General features: G+C 39.7%; 1 protein-coding gene across 2 annotated transcripts in view; it reads right to left on the reverse strand.

Moving 5' to 3' along the window:
* ATG7 (autophagy related 7) overlaps positions 1-20,666 on the reverse strand; it is a 103,577-nt gene that overhangs the window by 75,378 nt on the left and 7,533 nt on the right. The window contains exons 3-11 of one of the 2 annotated variants that reach the window (XM_070738577.1): positions 17,890-18,007; positions 16,255-16,332; positions 14,053-14,169; positions 11,196-11,345; positions 10,566-10,654; positions 7,983-8,104; positions 4,882-4,972; positions 3,713-3,857; positions 1,867-2,025 (exon numbers count right to left, since the gene is read on the reverse strand). In XM_070738577.1, the coding sequence (XP_070594678.1) occupies positions 1,867-2,025; positions 3,713-3,857; positions 4,882-4,972; positions 7,983-8,104; positions 10,566-10,654; positions 11,196-11,345; positions 14,053-14,169; positions 16,255-16,332; positions 17,890-18,007 (1,069 nt within the window). Of the gene's footprint in view, positions 1-1,866; positions 2,026-3,712; positions 3,858-4,881; positions 4,976-7,982; positions 8,105-10,565; positions 10,655-11,195; positions 11,346-14,052; positions 14,170-16,254; positions 16,333-17,889; positions 18,008-20,666 lie in introns of both variants that reach the window. The other variant, XM_070738576.1, reaches the window with a different exon arrangement.

Raw genomic sequence — 20,666 nt, forward strand, 5'->3', positions numbered from 1 at the left:
TGAAGCAAAGAAAAGATGTTTCTATTTAATCTCTACTTAATAATTGTTGATCAAGTCTTTATTTCTCTCTTTCAAAACATAATAAAACAAGGAAGGATGACTTCCCACAGCAATGCTGAAGAGGGTACTGTTCCCTGCTAACCCCAAAAACTTGCATTAATAGACAGTATCACATTTTTCTGGATTCAGCTTAGACACCTAGAAGAAAAACTATAGTTGCAGAATATAGGTATTTTCCCTGCTTATTGATAGATACAATTCTTTTGTTGTTTTTAGCCAAAGTAGAATAGCCTCAAAAATATGGTGAAAATGTGATGTTCCTGAAAAATAACATTTCAAAAAGGCATATACAAACAGGCATTTCTAATTATTTTTTTGATATGAACTGCTTGTGCAAATGTAACATGACATATTATTTCAGAAACTAAAACATTTTAATGTTTTGATGTTAAAACAGACAGTATATTAAAGAAAAAGATGATACAACTTGAAACGCAGCCCAGAATTGTTGAAGAACACATAAAATATACAGCAAAGAAAGCAAGCCCTGCAGCTTCCTGGCCAACAGATGGCAGAAGAAAAAAAGGTTCCAAATCCAGTCAATACAACAATCTAACAGTAGCATGAAATGATGTCATGTTTTCATCAAGCCAAGATGTTTACACTCAACTGGCATTTGTGGAAGATGCTCATTGAAAAAGAATTCTGAAAATCAAACTCTGCATGTTATGCTTCTATTTCTATAAGCTTCCTTTGCTGCATGTTTTCCTAAGTTCACCTTCCTACAGCAACTTCTGCCTTTCAACTTAACTCTTTGCTAAAACCTCCTCCTGCACAGAAAAGAGAAAGAAATTTCCTTGCAGGAAATCCCTTGAATTTATGCTCCTTGTATTGCAGGGATGTTCAACCTTGGCAATTTTAAGATCTGTGGATTTTAACTCCAGCATGGCTGGCTGGGGAATTCTGAGACTCAAAGTCCACAGATCTTAAAGTTGCCAAGGTTATATACTTTTGATGTACTGTACAGCATGCATCACCTTTCTTCAAAATTAGCAACATTTTACTCTACACATTTCAATTACAAGATCTATGCCATGAACTGCACTAATGAATTGGGTAGCATCTATGTTGTGAATCCTTTAAACCAAATCATGATTAATCTACATATGGCTGTGGTAAGTGGAAAAAGATAATAATTTACCTTATAGTACTTTGATAAACTGATTACAAGAAAACATTCTTGAGAAATTGATACAAATAAAATGGAAAGGGGGGTATCTTCATCTTCCTTCCCCAAAAGTCTTTAAGCATATCACAGACGTTTGTTAACAAAAATGCTGATGCTCAACTCGTTTTTTACAAGCAATCCTTGCAAGATTGCATCTTAGTTCTGCACAACTGCTATCACCATTTAATACTATAATTTTTTCCATTTTTGTTTTATTTTAATTTATTTTTTAATCTGATGCATGTATCTGTATCATTTTATATTACTGGACTGTGAATTCTTACTTGGTCTCGGACATTAAATAAAGAACATTCTTGTTCTTTTTGTTATCATCATCATCATCATCTTCATCATCATTCTTTCATGTTTAGTTTGTCTCACCCTTAAGCAAAAAGGTAAACAGCTGATGTATGACCAGTTCCAAAATAAATTTGCTTCTACACCTCATTTTTGTTTCGGGTTTGCAAATGCAACATTACATTCAGTTTCTCTTTACTGTAAAACCCCATCAATCATTAAAGCACAGCAATTATTTCTTGTGGTTTAGTTCTTTTTTGAAGAACAAACTTAAGAGTAATCTTTGGCTTTGTTTCAAGCGCACACGAGGTTTGATCATTAAATCATATTCATTTACTCACCACTCCGGGGAATATTTTTTGAAGTTTCTCTGCTGCTGCAACTGCTTTGGACTTTCCACCCCCAAGGCAATCTTCAAATTCATAAAGTGCTTGACGCACAGGGTTTGAATAAGAGATATTTGCATTGTCCACAAATGTTATCTTCCTGACTCCCCATCCCTGAAGAAAAAGGTGCCCAACATAATGAGTTACTTAAATACTGAAAAATTTGTAGCTTACTCATAAACACTATTCCCAGGATTGAGAATCAGAGTAAGAGACCAGGATTATCAACTGTGAAGGAGAGTATGTTGTCATGCTGCCTTCCTCATTTAAGATAAGACCTTGGATCATTTATGTGCTGCTTAAAGATCATCTGAAACACAACTGGCCAAATTAATAATAATTCCTTTCTTCATCTACCTAGGCTATTGACATCAGCATTGTTTGTACTTCAAGATTGAAGACTTCTCATGTAATATTGCTTCTAATGGCATGACTGCAGTTATGTTACTTTGACAATGACTGCAGAAACAAATAAACAAAAACATATAAAAAGAGACCAGATGGGTGTCAGGACACTTCTTTCAATTGTTGGCAGCTCTGAAGGGAATTTAGTCTCATATTGTCAAAATCAGTATGCTAAAATTCTACTGCAAATAGAGTAATACAGAATTAAGTGTGACTTTTTATCCTGGTCATCAAACCAAAACCACACTGTAAGATTCAATGACAAACTATGGAGCTTCTCAGTCAATCAGGTTACAGTTGACACAAAGGTGCTTTTTCAAGAGGCAACTGGACTTTCTGGTTTTTCTTTGAAGACACTCCAAGAAGTATCTTGGATGAAAAGCAAAATGTATTCAAAGAAAAACCAGAAAGTCCAGTTGCATCTTGAAAAAGCACTTTTGGGACAGCAGTGACCTGGATGACTTAGACTCTCCCTAGACCTTCAGTGATAAAATCACAGCCATCTGTTGCAATAGAAGCCCAACCTATATAGTATGTGAAAAATTTAGGTTACTTACATTTTAAAACCATGCTGCCAATATCATTAAAATTACAGATAGTCTTCGAGTTTCAATCATTTGATTGAAGTTACAATAGCACTGAAAAAAGTGACCATTTTTCACATTTACGACCATTGCAACATGCCCATAATCAATTGATCTAAAAATCAGGCAACTGGCATATTTTTATGATAGTTGCAGTGTCCTGAGGTCATATAATTACCTTTTGCAACCTTCTGAAAAGCACAGCTAATGCAGAAGCCAGAATCACTTAATAACCATGTTAACAACTTAACAACTTCAGTGATTACTTAAATGTGGCAAGAAAGGTTGCAAAATGGAGCAAAACTCACTTAATAACTCTCTTGCTTAGCATGGAAATGTTGGGCTCAATTGTAATCATAAGTTGAGCACTATCTATATTATGTTATACAGTATTATACTAAAGTCATGATACCAACGTCATTAAGACTTAAAATTATGAAAAATCAGAATGGGGCACCATACACATTAATATAGAAAACTACAAAATAATTATTAAACTAACTTTAATAGCTTTGTCTCACTAAAATTTACAAGTAGAATGATATTGCAGCTGTAAAAATTATATTAGGATATAATTTAAAATAGTGGAATGACAATAAGAAGTATACATTTATACAATTGTTCTAGTGTCCTGTATTTCTCTCATTCTGATGCTTTATTTAAAACTCAAACTAAGTCATACAATTTAGTACACTAGAGAAACATCAGCTTACAGATACAAATTTTCCTTCAAATTAGGGAAATATTAAAAACATTAGAGTTCCTACAAAATTGAGAAGTATGAGGAACAGTAGATTAATTTTAGTACTTACCATCAGAGTTCTGGCTACATTGCAACCCAGTGTACCAGCTCCGAGAAGTAGACACTTTGCAGATACAACTTTCTCCAGATCAAGAGTAGGTACTAACCGCCAGCACATCAATTTAAGATTAAGATCCACAGATGACTCTGCAAGCCTGAATATTAAATTTTAAAAATGTTATATTTAATGAAAAAGTTGTATCTCCAAATAGAAAAACTGAATGCATAATTTGCTTTAACATTCCCAGCTAAATAATAATATTCATATTAGTATTCAAGACCCTCAAGCAAATACTTTCTCTTAAAAGTGAGTGTATATATAAGAGCTAAGGGTATAAGAGCTATGTATTAATCCAAAGACCTACTCAAAGGAATATTACCAATTAACAAATCCATACTTACCAATTCCTCTACATTTTTAAAGGTTCATGCCAAAATATTAATATTACACCAGTGCTCTACAATGAAATTAGCTGTCAAATTCAAAGCTGGTTTTTTTAAGCGGATATATTCATGAAAGCATATGCACATTAGCTAATTTATAACATTTTTACCACAGGGAAAGGACTTTTTCTACAGCACTATCTAAACAGAAACAACAGAATGAGCACTTTTTTTTAAAAAAAAAATGTTTTTAAATAAGATCACAAGTATCTAACATGAGATTTGAATTTTTATTCACATTTTACCTGACTATTTCTCAACAAGACATAACACTCTAAACAGATGACATGGGGAAAATATTCCAAGACAAAAGGAAATTATGGATAAATTCATACTTCTAATAGGGCATCATATCATTTAGAATACAAACTAATTTTATCAAGATGTATAATGATACTAGTTCAAAACTATGTGATATTGATAAATCGACACCTACAGTTTGAAAATTAACGAGTAGTTACAATTGGTCTCTCCTCTCACCTTCTCTCCCACAGCTTTGCCCCACAAAGTAGAACATGGGAGTAGAACGTGTAACTAATTAGCATCAAAGCGTGTTAATAATAATATACAAAATACTAATGTTTTCATGGCCATTTTTTAAAAAAATCCTTAGCGAGCACCTAGAATTCAAGAGGAACATATGTGCCAAATTTCAAGTTTGTAGGCTTTAAAGGTCTGCAGATTTTGAGATTCTGCCTGAGTATTTTTTGATTTTATAGATATAAGAAGATATACCTTTTGGGGTCCATGCATTCACTTAGATTCACCATCCTTGGGCCCATGCATCCCTTTGGATTTTTTTCCCATCCAACAGCTTTGGGACAATCTGCTGAACAAGAGAAGAATTGTGTTTAAAAGCATCCATTCCCTAAGAGAAAGGGGAAAAACAACCCAATCGTACATAACTACAAGTTATTGATAACACAAATATGAGTTATTGGAGTTATTACTGGAATTGTCATCAAAGTTGCATCGATCAAACCTATCCAAAGAAGCTACTGGACATTGGATAGCTTTGCCACAGCAAGCAAGGCAATTGTTTCAGTGGGCTGGGCTGTGATCCTAGTAATCCTTGATTTACAACTGTACATTTAGCAGGTCATTCATACCATGACATTGAAAAAATGATTTATGACCGGCCCTTGCACTTAGGACTGTCACAGTGTCCCACCGTTATATGGTAAAAATTAAGGTGAGTGGCAACTAGCATGGAGCCACAACCACTGCAGCATCTTGGGGAGTCATGTCCGCAGTCTGCACTGGTTGCCGATCAGTTTCCGGTCACAATTCAAAGTGTTGGTTATGACCTATAAAGCCCTTCATGGCACCGGACCAGAATATCTCCGGGACTGCTTTCTGCTGCACGAATCCCAGCAACCAGTTAGGTCCCACAGAGTGGGTCTTCTCTGGGTCCCGTCAACTAAACAATGTCGCTTGGCGGGACCCAGGGGAAGAGCCTTCTCTGTGGCGGCCCCGACCCTCTGGAACCAACTCCTCCCAGAGATTAGAATTGCTCCCACCCTCCTTGCCTTTCGTAAGCTTCTTAAAACCCACCTCTGCCGCCAGGCATGGGGGAATTGAGATACTCTTTCCCCCTAGGCCTTTACAATTTTATGCATGGTATGTCTGTATGTATGTTGGTTTTACAATAGGGGTTTTTAACTGTTTATAATGGATTGTCATATGCTGTTTACTACTGTTGTTAGCTGCCCCGAGTCTACGGAGAGGGGCGGCATACAAATCCAATCCAATCCAATCCAATCCAATCAATCATGTCATCAACATTTGCGATCTCCCAGATACCTTCTGGAAAGCAAAGACAACGGGAGAAGCTTGATTCGCTTAACAACAGTGCAATTCAGTTAACGACTGCAGTGATTTGCTTAACAACTATGGCAAAAAAAAATCAATACTCACTTTACAATTTTCTCCCTTAACAACATGAATTTTGGGCTCAACTGTGGTCATAAGTTGAGGACTACCCATATGTTGTATGCTGTAGATAAAGTGTTCTTTGCTTTTTTTTAAAAAAAACTTGCTTTAGAATAGAATAAAATACTTTATTAGCCAAGTGTGATTGGATGCACAAAGAATTTGTCTTTGGTTCATATTCTCTTAGAGCACATGAAATAAAAGACACATTTGTCAAGAATCATGAGGTAACACTTTCAGGAATTCTATGCAAAATGGCACAAAAAGTGTCAAACTGCATCAGATGTGTCACTTAAACTGATGGGTGTTACTGGAAAGGGTTTTAAGCACTAAATAAATCCCACATGTTCCCCTGTCCTAGGCTAAAATAACTTTGAAGCATTATTGACAACAATTATAATCAAGAAATTCTAATGAAAATGTCCCAGTTAATTAAAAAATAATAAGCTTTTGGTATTAAGAGCAGAAAGATTTTATAACAGAAGATTTCCTTATTCACATTTCTGTTAAATCTCAACTCTGTCTCCCTAAATCTGAAATCCTCAGTAGTGCATCTTTCATCATGGAGCTATCTCCTAATTGAGTACAATTTTTTAAAAAATTATTAGGTGAAGGAAATATTCAGAGCTTGATTATTAAAATTTAATTGGCTGACCCTCTTCACTGGGGATCAAAGTCAAAGAATCAAAAACCTCCAACCATTTTATTCTTAGTGAGTTCCAGTTCACTACTTGAAGATAAAAGCAAAAGATCTTAATTTATCTCTCTCTGCCTCTCTCTCTCTCACACACGTATATGTATATAGTTTAGTGAGTCAATTTAGTGCAACTTTTAAGGTATCAGGCTAGAAACCAGGAGACGTGAATTCTAGTCCTGCTTCAGGCACAGCTGCATGACCTTGGACCACTCTCTCTCTCAGCCCTAGGAAAAAGGTAGAGCAAGCCATTTCTGAAAATATTGACAAGAAAACTGCTGAGATTTGACTGGAGAGCCCCAAACACAGAGAGAGAGAGAGAGAGAGAGAGGGAGGGAGGGAGGGAGGTAGAGAGAGAGAGAGAGAGTCTACAACTGCCATCTCTTTTAAATGAGCCAGAAACATACCCAATAGTGACACATTAGGACAACACCAAAATAATAATTTTATGTTGTAAGCTGCCCTGAGTCTGTGGAGAAGGGAAACCTAGAAATTGAACTAAGAGAGAGAGAAAGAAAGAAAGGAAGGAAGGAAGGAAGGAAGGAAGGAAGGAAGGAAGGAAATAAAAAAAACTTATACTAAGCCATTTTGGAAGAGGTAATTTTGTATGTCACCACCAGCCACATCTTTGAAATTATTCTCAAAGGTCTTATATGATAATCTGACAGGATGGGCAAATGCATATCAAGGGACAGACTAATTTAGATCTAGGATCTTTTGAATTTTGAATCTAATAATTAGCATAACATAATAATTATCTTGGTCGTAAAAAGATTATATATTGACAACATAAGTGCGACTTAATTGTCTTGAAGCATACAGAGTTAATTGATGAGGTCAGAGGAAAGTGAATAAACTTTTTTTTGGACAATGTAGCATAACAAAAGATGTAGCTATTAAATCAAACAGAATTATGAATTTGAAGTTAGAAATGTTTTAGCAATTGTTGCATTACTGAGTAAGATTTGTGATGGAAATAATAGAAACATAGGCAACTGTCAGGAACAAAGAAAACTCAAAATTGGCAAAAGATGAAATGGATCCTTTCTAAAGATGGTTTACCAACTAAGACGGAAGCAGGCCTCTATTTACAGAAATAGAAGCACTTTTATTTCTTCTCTCTTTGGGAATTTATCAAATAAGCCTGCGTAACATATTCTACAAAGAGCAACAAAATCCATCACAAACACTTATCTTTCAGAAGGGTTACCTGAAATGCTTGTCAGCTGTGGAAGCTTTACTTCAAAAAGGATGCTATGGGAAATGTCTCTGGCTCCCTGCATAGTCCGGTCTCGGAAACAAAGCACTTCAACTGACTGAAGGATGCTTCCCCTGTCAGGAGTGAAAATTCTGTAAAAGTAGCTGCTCCAGTACCTCAGGAAAATTACACCCACTTCTCTTAACCTGATATCAGAACAACTTTCCAAAAGGATTATGTTTCAATAGCCACCCAACTCAACGATTTCAAACACAGAGCCTTCTCTGTGGCGGCCCCGACTCTCTGGAACCAGCTCCCCCCCCAGAGATTAGAACTGCCCCTACCCTCCTCGCCTTTCGCAAACTCCTTAAAACCCACCTTTGTCATCAGGCATGGGGGAACTGAGATATCTCCCCCGGGCCTATACAATTTATGTATGGTATGCTTGTGTGTATGTCTGTTTAATAATGGGGTTTTTTAATATTTTAAATTGTAAATTATTAGATTTGTTATAAACTGTTTTTATTGTGTTGTGAGCCGCCCCGAGTCTACGGAAAGGGGCGGCATACAAATCTAATAAATAATAATAATAATTTGCTAGATTCTAAAGTTATTCTATTACCTGAGGAAAACAAATAGTCCATGACTTACAACACTTCGTTTAATAAAGGGGTTGGTTACCTTAAACACTGAAAGTAACATTTGGATCTGTCTCCCACAGAAAAGAAAACACCAGGAGCCCAAAAACCCTTTTGACATGTAAAATGAAGATAGCACTGCATATGTCATTTTTTAAAATGTTATGCTATGTACACTGCTCAAAAAAAATAAAGGGAACACTTAAACAACACAATACAACTCCAAGTAAATCAAACTTATGTGGAATCAAACTGTACACGTAGGAAGCATCACTGATTGACAATCAATTTCACATGCTGTTGTGCACATTCAACTTTGTGCAGAATGAAGTATTCAATGAGAATATTACATTCATTCAGATCTATGATGTGTTATTTGATGTTCCTTTTATTTGTTTGAGCAGTATATAAAAAAACTATAGTGTGTGGCATTTATGAAATTAACGAACTGCTATAGAGAAAACATTTTTAAAAAAATTTCTGCATGCAACAAAAACATTTTGAATGCCAAAAAAAAAAAAAATGCGTTGAAAGCCTCAATAAATCGCGTGCTGGTGGGTATCACACATGGGCAGTTGTGACCCATATTTTGAGCAACAGGGAGCTGCAGCAGAGGGATGAAAGAGCCACATGTGGCTCCAGAGCCGCAGGTTGCAGACCCCTGGTTTAGTGAATGTTCCAAGTTACGATGGCATTGAAGAGTGACTTGTGACCATTTTTCACACTTTCACCTGTTGCAGCATCCCCATGGTCACATGATCAACATTCGAACACTTGGCAAAGGATTCATATTTATGACTGTTGCAGTGTCCCGGGGTTATGTGACCCCCTTTTGTGACCTTCTGACAAGCAAAGTCAATGGGGAAGCCAGAATCACTTTATAACCATGATAACAACTTAACAACTGTAGTGATTCACTTAAAAAATATGGCAAAAAGGATCGTAAAATGGAGCAAAACTCACTTAACAAATTCTTCTCTTAGAAACATAAATTTCAGGCTCAATTGTGGTCATTGGACATCGCCATAATGGAAAAACAGTATCAGGGCGACTAAAATCCATCAATGCTGGAACTCATTCAGAGTATTGGAAACAATTAAATGTATTTCAGTCAATAAAAGGTAGTATCATACTTCTTAAGATGTGATACAGTTGTTCTGAAATTATATTTGTGTTTAGCTTGAAGGGGTCTATCATATTTACCAAAAGAATTCCAGGAAGCAAAACAAAAAATTATTGTCCAATGAAATAGGACTGTTACCTTACAATCTATTAATTTAATCAACATGTTGTACTGGACATTACAGAGCAAGAATTTTTTGAACAGCAGATACCTAGGGATTGACCATGCGTACATGGAATCTGAGAAATTTTCTTCCTTAAATGCCAAGTGCCTTGCATAAGCCAGTTTCTGATGGTAACTAAGGTCCTTATTTAAATTCTTTCGCGTCGTTAATCTGATTTATATGAGTCATTAAGGCAAACCAGAACATGAACTAGGAATTGTGTAGAGCATTGTGTAGTTCAGTATTGGCTCTCATTTACAAAAACCACACTGGCCCCAGAGATTTGAATAGTTGCTACCCTAAGATACTTTCAAAAAACAAATCCAAAAAAAAATTCCCCAAAGGATGTTTAATACTCAGCTTATACGAATGCCACTTTTTGTGCACCAGTTTTTTTTAAAAAATGTAAGAAATTGTTATTATTATTTATATTATTTTGATGCATATTTCTGGACTTTGCTGTTTCCCACCCAGAGTCCCTTAGGATTGGAGTAAGGTATAATGTTTATACTGTAATAGATGCTATCTAATCCTATACTAAAAATAAGCATTACCAAATTTAGTACGATTAACTTCAAAGTGCATGTTTAGGATTGCAACCATGGAATTCAATTCAATTCAATTCATTAGATTTGTATGCCATGTTCAAGGCTTCACCTAATAATAAATACCATCTGTGCGCTGCAAGAATCAACATATTTCTCAGTGGCCATCCTGGATATTGGGTGAAATTACAGGGGTCATAAACACCAAGTGTCACCTGCAAAGAAAAAGAATATAACAAGACTATTATATGTTAACAGTAATAAAGTCTAAAAGTTGCTAATTTTGTGTATAGATGAACTGAATTAACCTACAGAAGACCCAAATTATACAGTAACCACAATGTACATTTCCAAGCAAGCAAATTAACCCTAGCAAAAATCCAGAGAATGGCACAAATTCCATGTTTCTATTTGTAATTAATTTCCATTTATGAAATTGGCCTGAGGAAATACAAAGTGATGTGGTCATATCATCTATTCATGCTTTCCTGCATTGTCCAAAGCCCTTTCAAACATCTTCAGGCAGTATATTTGTGATTAAAAAGCTAATACCCAATAAATCCAAGGTATCCACACTTGACTTTCTGTTTGGCTAACCAAAGTGGCAATATTGCATATATACACAGATAAACCATATTTGTTCCTTTACTCTTTCCTTGATCCCATCATTAAGAATTGAATGCTCTAGAAATTATGGGAATGTTAATTTCAGGGCTCTGTATTTTGCCTGCATCTGTGTATTTTTTTTTTTTTTACCTTGTCCCGTTGATCAGAAAAAAAGTCATCCCAGTTCCTAAGTAAGGATATGTGGACTGAACCTTCATGGTATTTAATTAAAAAATAAGGCAGGGCTGTAAGGCCTTCTTTTTGGCAAAGTTGATCATATGAATTCTGGAGGGCTTCAATCTAAAAAAAAGACAGAGACAATCAACTAAGTTTCCTTTATACTAAAATCTTTCTGCATTTGTCCACTTACAGAACTCCAAGAGGCTAAAACCCAACTTAACCTACTAGTAATAATTTTAAAAAGAGGTAAACTGATCAGCAAAAAATAAATAAATAAAAAACCCACTCATTACAATAAAAACAAAACAATAGGGCAAATCATTTAAAAAAAAAATTAAGTTGAAAATGATTGGATGGCAAGAAGCAGTTGGATACTTTAAGACCACCAACTCCCGATAGGCTTCTTAATATCAATATCAGAGCAGATATTGGTCTTAAACAAGAAACAGGCCTTAAAGCTACAGAGTAAGTTAAGGCAAAGGAAGCAGCACTGCAGAGACTCACAACATTCATTCTTTCAGATGTTGCCAAAGTTCAGCTCCCAGGAGAGCATCTGCATCTTCCAGAATGCCAAACCTAATTAGCAAACTGTAGCAGGTTTTTGCATATTAAATCCCACATTGGAGATGATTCCCAATACTGCAGTGATTGACGGTGGCCTTGAAGAACAGAGGGAAGACCCACTACCAAAGCAATAATCAGATAAACAATGCTTAAGAGCAGGTCAAGCAAGTAGGTTGGGAAAATACTTCAGGCACTTCCCCTCCTCTTAATTCTCATGAAGATAAATAAGAGAAGCAAGGAAAATATATTCACATTTGCAAGACTGGTCGCTACTAACAGAAGTATCTTTAGATCTGAATGATGTCTTTCTCATTCAGATCTATCTTATTCATCTAATAAGTCCCGAGAATAGTAAACAGAGTCTAACTATCTAGACCCGTGGTGGCGAACCTATGGAAAATGTGCTGGAAGCGGCACGCAGAACCATCCCGTGGCCACGCGGCCAGTCAGGTGGTTTTCACACGCACAGAAGCGCCAAAATCCAGAAGAGCAGTGTTCCGGCACGTATGAGTTTCTGTTGACGCATGCGCACTGGCCAGCTGTTCGTTGGGAATGCATAATCACCAGAAACCGGAAGTTCGAGTGCCAGCATGCACATGCGTGCCAGAACGCTGCTCTTCTGGGTTTTTGGCAATCTCACGCATGCGAAGGCGAGCAAGGTTGCGCAGTCGGCACGAAGTGATGGAAAAGGTTAGCCATCACTGGTCAAGACTGTCTAGAACAGGGTGTCAAACTCACAGTGGCATCACATGCCGTGTCGGGATTTCTTTCTCCTTTGCTAAACTGTGGGTTGCCAACACCAAAAACAGGGAAGAGGAATAGTCTTCTTCACAATAATCGCTAAAACGTCCAACTAGTACTGCTTTCTAGTTTTATGTAATTTTAGATGCTATCACATTTATACCTTAAACAAAGATTGTTATTTTTGGCTCTTACTCACACCTGGTCATGTTGTTTATTAGATATACTTTAATTTTATCCTAAAATGTAATTACAGTGGTCCCCCGGACCCCGATTATCGCGAGGGTTCCGTTCCAGGACCCCTCGCGATGATCGTTTTTTTCGTGAAGTAGCGGTGCGGAAGTAAAAACACCATCTGCGCATGCGCAGATGGTGTTTTTACTTCCGCCGCAGCAGCGAGGAGCCGAAGATTGGGGTTTCCCCGCCGCCCACGCAAACTCCTCGCTGCTGCCGCGCCCGCCGCTTGTCTGCCCGCGCGCCCGCCCTTCGCCCGCCCACGCCGCTCGCTCGCGCCGCTTCCCAGCTGAGTCCTGAAGCGAACTTCCGCGTTTGGCTTCAGGACTCAGCTGGGAAGCAGCGCTGGGGTTTCCCCCGCCGCCCACGCAAACTCCTCGCTGATGCCCGCCGCTCGCCCTCCCGCCAGCAAGAGGGGGAAGACCCAGGGAAGCCGCCCAGCAGCTGATCTGCCCGGCGCCATCTACGCATGCGTGGCCATAGAAAAAAGGGCGCGCATGCGCAGATGGTGTTTTTACTTCCGGGTTGAAAAATCGCGATATAGCGTTTCGCAATGATCGAGATCGCGAAACTCGGGGGACCACTGTATTGGCATATGAGGTAGATGCATAGGTGCTTATAGATGGGCATACTTCTTGTATCGGTCTAAGACTATAATAAACTAAATCACTGTTTCCTTTATGGATAAGTTGTTCCCAGTACAACGAGACTTTGATCATGGTAATAGTGGCATTCCGAGCTATTAAGAATTTTGCAATTTTCAATTGTACTGATTTTAGGGACAGAAACCCGTTTTACACCTTTATTTCCTACCTTTATGAGCAACAGAGCAAAAACAAGAGAACATGAAAAACAAATAGCAATAAAAATCTCACAAGACACTGTGATAAAAGAGAGAGATAGAGAGAAAAAGATTATGTCTACAACCCCCGATGGGGACAAAGACCACAATTTCTGTTAAATATTTCTTTCAGGAAAATAGCAGCCGGAAATAACAGTTCACTAAAGTGAAAGAAAAGTGTTTGTGTAGCAAATTTTGTCAGGATTCAGTCTTTTAATGGAGATACAGCTCCTGAAAACCCTCTTTTTGAGTACACATTCAACTCTGTCAGCCACTGAGATAATGAAGAGTTTCGAAAACTGAATCCCCATTTCATCCAGGCAGAGGTGGCTATAAAAATCCATAAAACCATGTTTGTGCTTAGTAATGATGCAATAAGTTATTTTTATTGTTATGAAAAGTGCTGTGTGTGCTAGGCTAGTGTATTTGTGTAATGTTTTTAATTACCTGAGCTGGAGAGAACTTTGTATTCAGAGGCACTGGCTGTTTAACCAAAGGGATACCATCTGGGACATACAATGCAGGATAACAAAACCAGTAATAGAAACGGTATCTCTTTAAATCCTGAGGGAGAAAGTATACAAATACTTCAGAACTTGGTTTTAACCTGGAAAGTGTAATTTGATCTAATTCTTACACTTCAAATGAAAGAAAAAGAAACTACTTTCAGCATCTGAAAAATGACTCCCAAATTCTTAACCATCATCCTGAATGAATCCAAATACAGTGATACCTTGTCTTACAAACTTAATTGGTTCCAGGACAAGGTTCTTAAGGTGAAAAGTTTGTAAGACGAAATAATGTTTCCCATAGGAATCAATGGAAAAGCAAGTCCAAAATTCACCCCTTTTGCCAACTGAAGCGCCCATTTTTGCGCTACTGGGATTCTCCTGAGGCTCCCCTCTATGGGAAACCCCACCTCCGGACTTCTGTGTTTTTGCAATGCTGCAAGGGAATCCCAGCAGTGAAATCGCAGCATCGCAAAAACATCGAAGCCCTCGAAACCCCACCTCCGGACCTCTGTGTTTTTGCGATGCTGCGATTTCAGTGAGGCTCCCCTCACTGGGAAACCCCACCTCCGGACTTCTGTTGCCAGCGAAGCACCCGTTTTTGCACTGCTGGGATTCCCCTGCTGGGATTCCCCTGCAGCATCACAAAAACACGGAAGTCCGGAGGTGGGGTTTCCCATGGAGGGGAGCCTCAGGGGAATCCCAGCAGCACAAAAACGGGTGCTTCGCTGGCAACGGAAGTCCGGAAGCAGGGCATCCCAGCGGCGGACGTGGGTTTGTAAGGTGAAAATAGTTTGTAAGAAGAGGCAAAAAAAATCTTAAACCCCATGTATCTCGAAAAGTTTGTATGACGAGGCGTTTGAAAGACAAGGTAACACTGTACTTCAATAGAATCTCAAGAGATTGGTTCAAATTCCCAGTTTCTTATGGAGTTCTCTGCCTTGTGTATCTTTTCCACCATCCCTTTAAAATGTTCAGATGACATGTCAGACGTGGCATGTGAATATTCTTCTGTAACTGCAGAACTGGGCTGTAATTTATCACGTGTCTTCAATCGTCAGAATGGCATGTCTGTACTACCATACACCACAGACACATTTTTTCTTATGCAAGCATACTCTTATTCTCCATTTACAAAATACTATCAAAGACAATTGTGTGAGAAATGGTATACATTTCCCTCCTATACTTTGAAAAAAAATGTAATCATATTGAAAGGAGAGATTGACTACAAAAATCATTTATTTATTTATTTATTTATTGGATTTGTATGCCGCCCCTCTCCGCAGACTCGGGGCGGCTATCAACAGCAATGAAACAGCATATAATAATAATCCAATACTAAAACAGTTAAAAACCCTTATTATAAAACCAAACATACGTACAGACATACCATGCATAAAATTGTAAAGGCCTAGTGGGAAAGAGTATCTCAATTCCCCCATGCCTGGCGGCAGAGGTGGGTTTTAAGCAGCTTACGAAAGGCAAGGAGGTTGGGGGCAATTCTAATCTCTGGGGGGAGTTGGTTCCAGAGGGCCGGGGCTGCCACAGAGAAGGCTCTTCCCCTGGGTCCCACCAAGCAACATTGTTTAGTTGACCTGGAGAAGACCCACTCTGTGGGACCTAACTCGTCGCTGGGATTCGTGCAGCAGAAGGCGGTCCCTGAGATAATCTTTGCTTTTTTCTGTCCCTCACTCTTGCAGAGATTGGAAAGAAAGTAAGTTTAAAGGGCGGCCTAGAAATTGAACAAACAAATAAATAAAATAACCTATTTGCTTAGCTGCAGTATAATCACATTGCTTCTGATGTATACAAGATAGCAAGTAGGCACTCAAATATTCCCAAGGGCAGAAAAGTAACGAGGAGGCAAACGAAATTTTTTAAAAATGTGAAACTGACTAGTCCTGTTTATTTCCAGGTGGAAAGCACAGTCTAGTCATGAAATTTTCCACTTAGAAGCAGCAGTGTTGTTTTTCCCAATTAGGATTGTTAAACAAAAATGTGCAAATGTATTTTTCAATAGATTGGACTTTGTGGATGGCAGATGCATGATCCATTAACTATCATATAGTGATAACAGAATTGGTATTGTTTATAATTATGGAGCATTTGGTTTCTTCTTCTGTACAATTTAACTTACTGCAAATGTTAAGAGAAGAAATTTGTTCAATAAAACAGGGTTTTTAATGGCATCCCTCGATGTTATTGCATCCCATATCTATGGGGAGAGAAAAAAATAGAATGATCCAAGATACTAATAACTAATTTCATGGCTGTTGAACAAAATATAATATATATTTCATGGATTTATTGGAACAAAATTTAATTTGGCTTAATCTTCATTGTAAACTAGGGTGCAAAAATAATTATAAAGTGGCAAATATTGAATAAACACAAAGATTCCATTGAGCTCGTGATTATCAAATCACATTAAGCAATCCATCTGATTTACACAAAAATTTCTGTAAAGGAGGACAAGATCAACATATTTTGTAGACAGAATGCCACCAGATAAAACTTTACCCTGAACACTTAGAAAGCTTCATGGGAAACAGCAAATAAATAATTGGTTTTATTTACAGTCCTGTAAAACACAACAATGTACACACTTGAATGTTATAGTTTTAAAAATACTGCCTTCTGTTTTTTAAGTAATTTTAAATATTCATGCACAACATCTAATCAATGCTGCAGCTGAGAAGCCCAAAACTTAGCAACATCTAATGAATTAATGAAATTTTGGACCTGAGCATTTCAAAATTCAGAACTCCGCTGGTCTCAAATGTACATCTATAGCATTCTGTCCAGAGGTGCGTTCTAACTTAACTCGCTGCTGGTTTGTTTCCCCCCATGCTGCGTAGCCCCACATTCACCGAAAATATAGAAATAAAAGAGGCAAAACCAAGATGGCGGCACTTGCAAAGTGCTGGAAACTCTGCTTTTGCGCTTGGGCAAAAGACGAAAACTTTGGGGAAAACGCAAAAAAAAGAAAAGAAAATCAAAAAGAACTTTTTAAAAAGATGGCAGCACCCATGGACCAGCACCGACCAAACTGGTCCCATGAGGTGGATGTCACCAGCAGTTTGCTACTGGTTCGGGCAAATTGGTCCAAACTGGGAGGAACCCACTTCTGATTCTGTCTTTTATATTGCTGAGCAGCCAGCCATAGCCAGCAAAACTAAGGTTGATGACTGTGAAGTTCTATGCTTCAACTGGATCTAAAAGTTCTACAATCTTTAGCCATGACTAATTAGTTTTGCTTTTTTCTTTAAACCTTACTACCCCTTCATCTTGTCCTCCTCTCCCTGCTTGTTGACTATTTATTCATTTACAAAATTGTAATTGTTCAGTCTCTGGATTTCTCAGACAGTATTATATGGAATTATACCGTTCCATAAGGAATTAAGGGAGAGGTTCATCCAAGCACAACTTTTCATTAGAGCTTTACCTCCGGATTGGGTTTTTGTTTGGTTTTTTAGCTTACAAATTCTGCAGCCTGAAAATAAAGTTCAATAAACCCTGGAATATAGTAAACTGTTCATTGTTTGATCTGCAATAAAATAGGACTTTCCAAATAATGTATTAAATAAATTTATGCTGAAATATAAGCATTCCTTTCTTGAAATAAGTGAGATTGAAGTCTGAAATACAATGCATATGAATTTGGGGGATACATTTTATTCAATTCAGTAGAATTGTATTGTTCATAAAACAACAATGCATTGTTTTTCATCCATGCTTCAGGTTTGGGGAACTGATTCCCGTTTTATCTTACCTCAGTTGCTGCTTCTTCAAGGAGAAGTTTTTTATCACAGGATTTGAAAGATTCCAAAGTATTGGTATTATACAACATTCCAATAGCAGGGCAACAATGCGCTGGTGTTGGGCCATTCCTGGAGAGAAAATAAAAACGTATATGGCATTTACTGTAGTCTTAACAAATCAAAATCCTTGGTAGTTAGCACATAATTTACCAACAGTTTTAAAAGAAAAAAAGAAATTTAAAAAAAATGATATTTTAGACAGTAATGTAAGTCATCCCATGTATACTGTGTAATATTTATTTATTTATTACTTAGATTTGTATGCCGCCCCTCTCCGAAGACTCGGGGCGGCTCACAACATGTAAAAAACAAATCATAAGCAATCAGATAAATTTAAAATATTTAAATATTTAAAAAACCCCATATGCTAACAGTCACACACACAGACATACCATGCATAAATTAAACGTGCCCAGGGGGAGATGTTTCAGTTCCCCCATGCCTGACGGCAAAGGTGGGTTTTAAGGAGTTTACGGAAGGCAGGAAGAGTAGGGGCAGTCCTAATCTCCGGGGGGAGTTGGTTCCAGAGGGCCGGGGCCGCCACAGAGAAGGCTCTTCCCCTGGGGCCCGCCAACCGACATTGTTTAGTTGACGGGACCCGGAGAAGGCCCACTCTGTGGGACCTAATCGGTCGCTGGGATTCGTGCGGCAGGAGGCGGTCTCGGAGATATTCTGGTCCGATGCCATGAAGGGCTTTAAAGGTCATAACCAACACTTTGAATTGTGACCGGAAATTGATCGGCAACCAATGCAGACTGCGGAGTGATGGTGAAACATGGGCATGCCTAGGTAGGCCCATGACTGCTCTCGCAGCTGCATTTTGCACGATCTGAAGTTTCCGAACACTTTTCAAAGGTAGCCCCATGTAGAGAGCATTACAGTAGTCGAACCTCGAGGTGATGAGGGCATGAGTGACTGTGAGCAATGAGTCCCGGTCCAGATAGGGCCGCAACTGGTGCACCAGGCGAACCTGGGCAAACGCCCCCCTCGCCACAGCTGAAAGATGTTGTTCTAATGTGAGCTGTGGATCGAGGAGGACGCCCAAGTTGCGGACCCTCTCCGAGGGGGTCAATAATTCCCCCCCCAGGGTGATGGACGGACAGATGGGATTGTCCTTGGGAGGCAGAACCCACAGCCACTCCGTCTTATCCGGGTTGAGCTTGAGTCTGTTGACACCCATCCAGGCCCCAACAGCCTCCAGGCACCGGCACATCACTTCCACCGCTTCGTTGACTGGGCATGGGGTGGAGATGTAAAGCTGGGTATCATCCGCATATTGATGATACCTCACCCCATGTCCTTGGATGATCTCGCCCAGCGGTTTCATGTAGATGTTGAATAGCAGGGGGGAGAGGACCGACCCCTGAGGTACCCCACAAGGGAGAAACCTAGGAGTCGACCTCTGGCCCCCCACTAACACCGACTGCGACCGGCCAGAGAGGTAGGAAGAGAACCACTGAAGGACAGTGCCTCCCACTCCCAACCCCTCCAGCCGGTGCAGAAGGATACCATGGTCGATGGTATCGAAAGCCGCTGAGAGGTCAAGGAGCACCAGGACAGAGGATAAACCCCTGTCCCGGGCCCGCCAGAGATCATCCATCAACGCGACCAAAGCGGTTTCCGTGCTGTAACCGGCCCTGAAACCCGACTGCTGGGGACCTAGATAATCGGCTTCTTCCAAGGACCGCTGGAGCTGGAGTGCCACCACCTTCTCGACAACCTTCCCCATAAAGGGAAGGTTGGAGACTGGACGATAGTTGTTAAGTACGGCTGGGTCCAGGGAGGGCTTCTTGAGGAGGGGGCGCACAAGCGCTTCTTTATAGAGTGATGGAAAAACTCCCCTCCCCAAGGAAGCGTTGGTAATCTCCTGGGCCCAGCTCCGTGTCACCTCCCTGCCGGCCGAAACCAACCAGGAGGGACACGGATCCAGTAAACAGGTGGCGGAACTCACAGCTCCAATGGCCTTGTCCACTTCATCAGGTGTCACCAGATCAAACTCTTCCCAGACAGGTGGACAAGTACGTGCCCCAGTCACCTCGACTGACTCGTTGTCAGTCGACTCTGTTTTACAATTGGAGTCGAGGTCGGCCCGGATCTGAGCGACTTTATCAGCGAAAAACGTGTTAAACTCCTCGGCACTACTCTGCAAGGGCTCCCCAACTCCCCCCTGGTTAAGAAGGGAGCGGGTCACCCTAAACAGAGCGGCCGGGCGGGATTCCGCTGATGCAATCAAGGCGGCATGGTACGCGCATCTTGCCGCCTTGAGCGCCACTTTGTAAGTCTTAATAAAAGCTCTTACAAGTGTTCGATCGGATTCAGACCTACTCTTCCTCCATCGCTTCTCTAGACGTCTCTTTTGGCGTTTCAACTCCCGGAGCTCCTCGTTGAACCATGGGGCTCTACGGGGTCTAGCGCCATGGAGAGGTCGCAAAGGCGCAATCCGGTCAAGAGCCCCCGCTGCAGCCCTGTTCCAGGCCTCCGCGAGAGACTCCGCCGAACTGTGGACGAGTGCCTCTGGAATAACCCCAAGCGCCGTCTGAAAGCCCTCTGGGTCCATCAGGCGCCTGGGGCGGAACATCTTCATTGGTTCCGCCTCCCTGCGGGGGAGGATTGGAGCCAGGAAGTCAAGCCGTAGTAGGAAATGGTCTGACCATGACAAAGGCAACACTTCTAAGCCCCTTAGTCTCAGACCATTACTCAATTGCTCGGAAAGGAATACCATGTCAGG

Source organism: Erythrolamprus reginae, chromosome 2 (genome assembly GCF_031021105.1).
Source record: "Erythrolamprus reginae isolate rEryReg1 chromosome 2, rEryReg1.hap1, whole genome shotgun sequence".
NCBI classification, from domain to species: domain Eukaryota; kingdom Metazoa; phylum Chordata; class Lepidosauria; order Squamata; family Dipsadidae; genus Erythrolamprus; species Erythrolamprus reginae.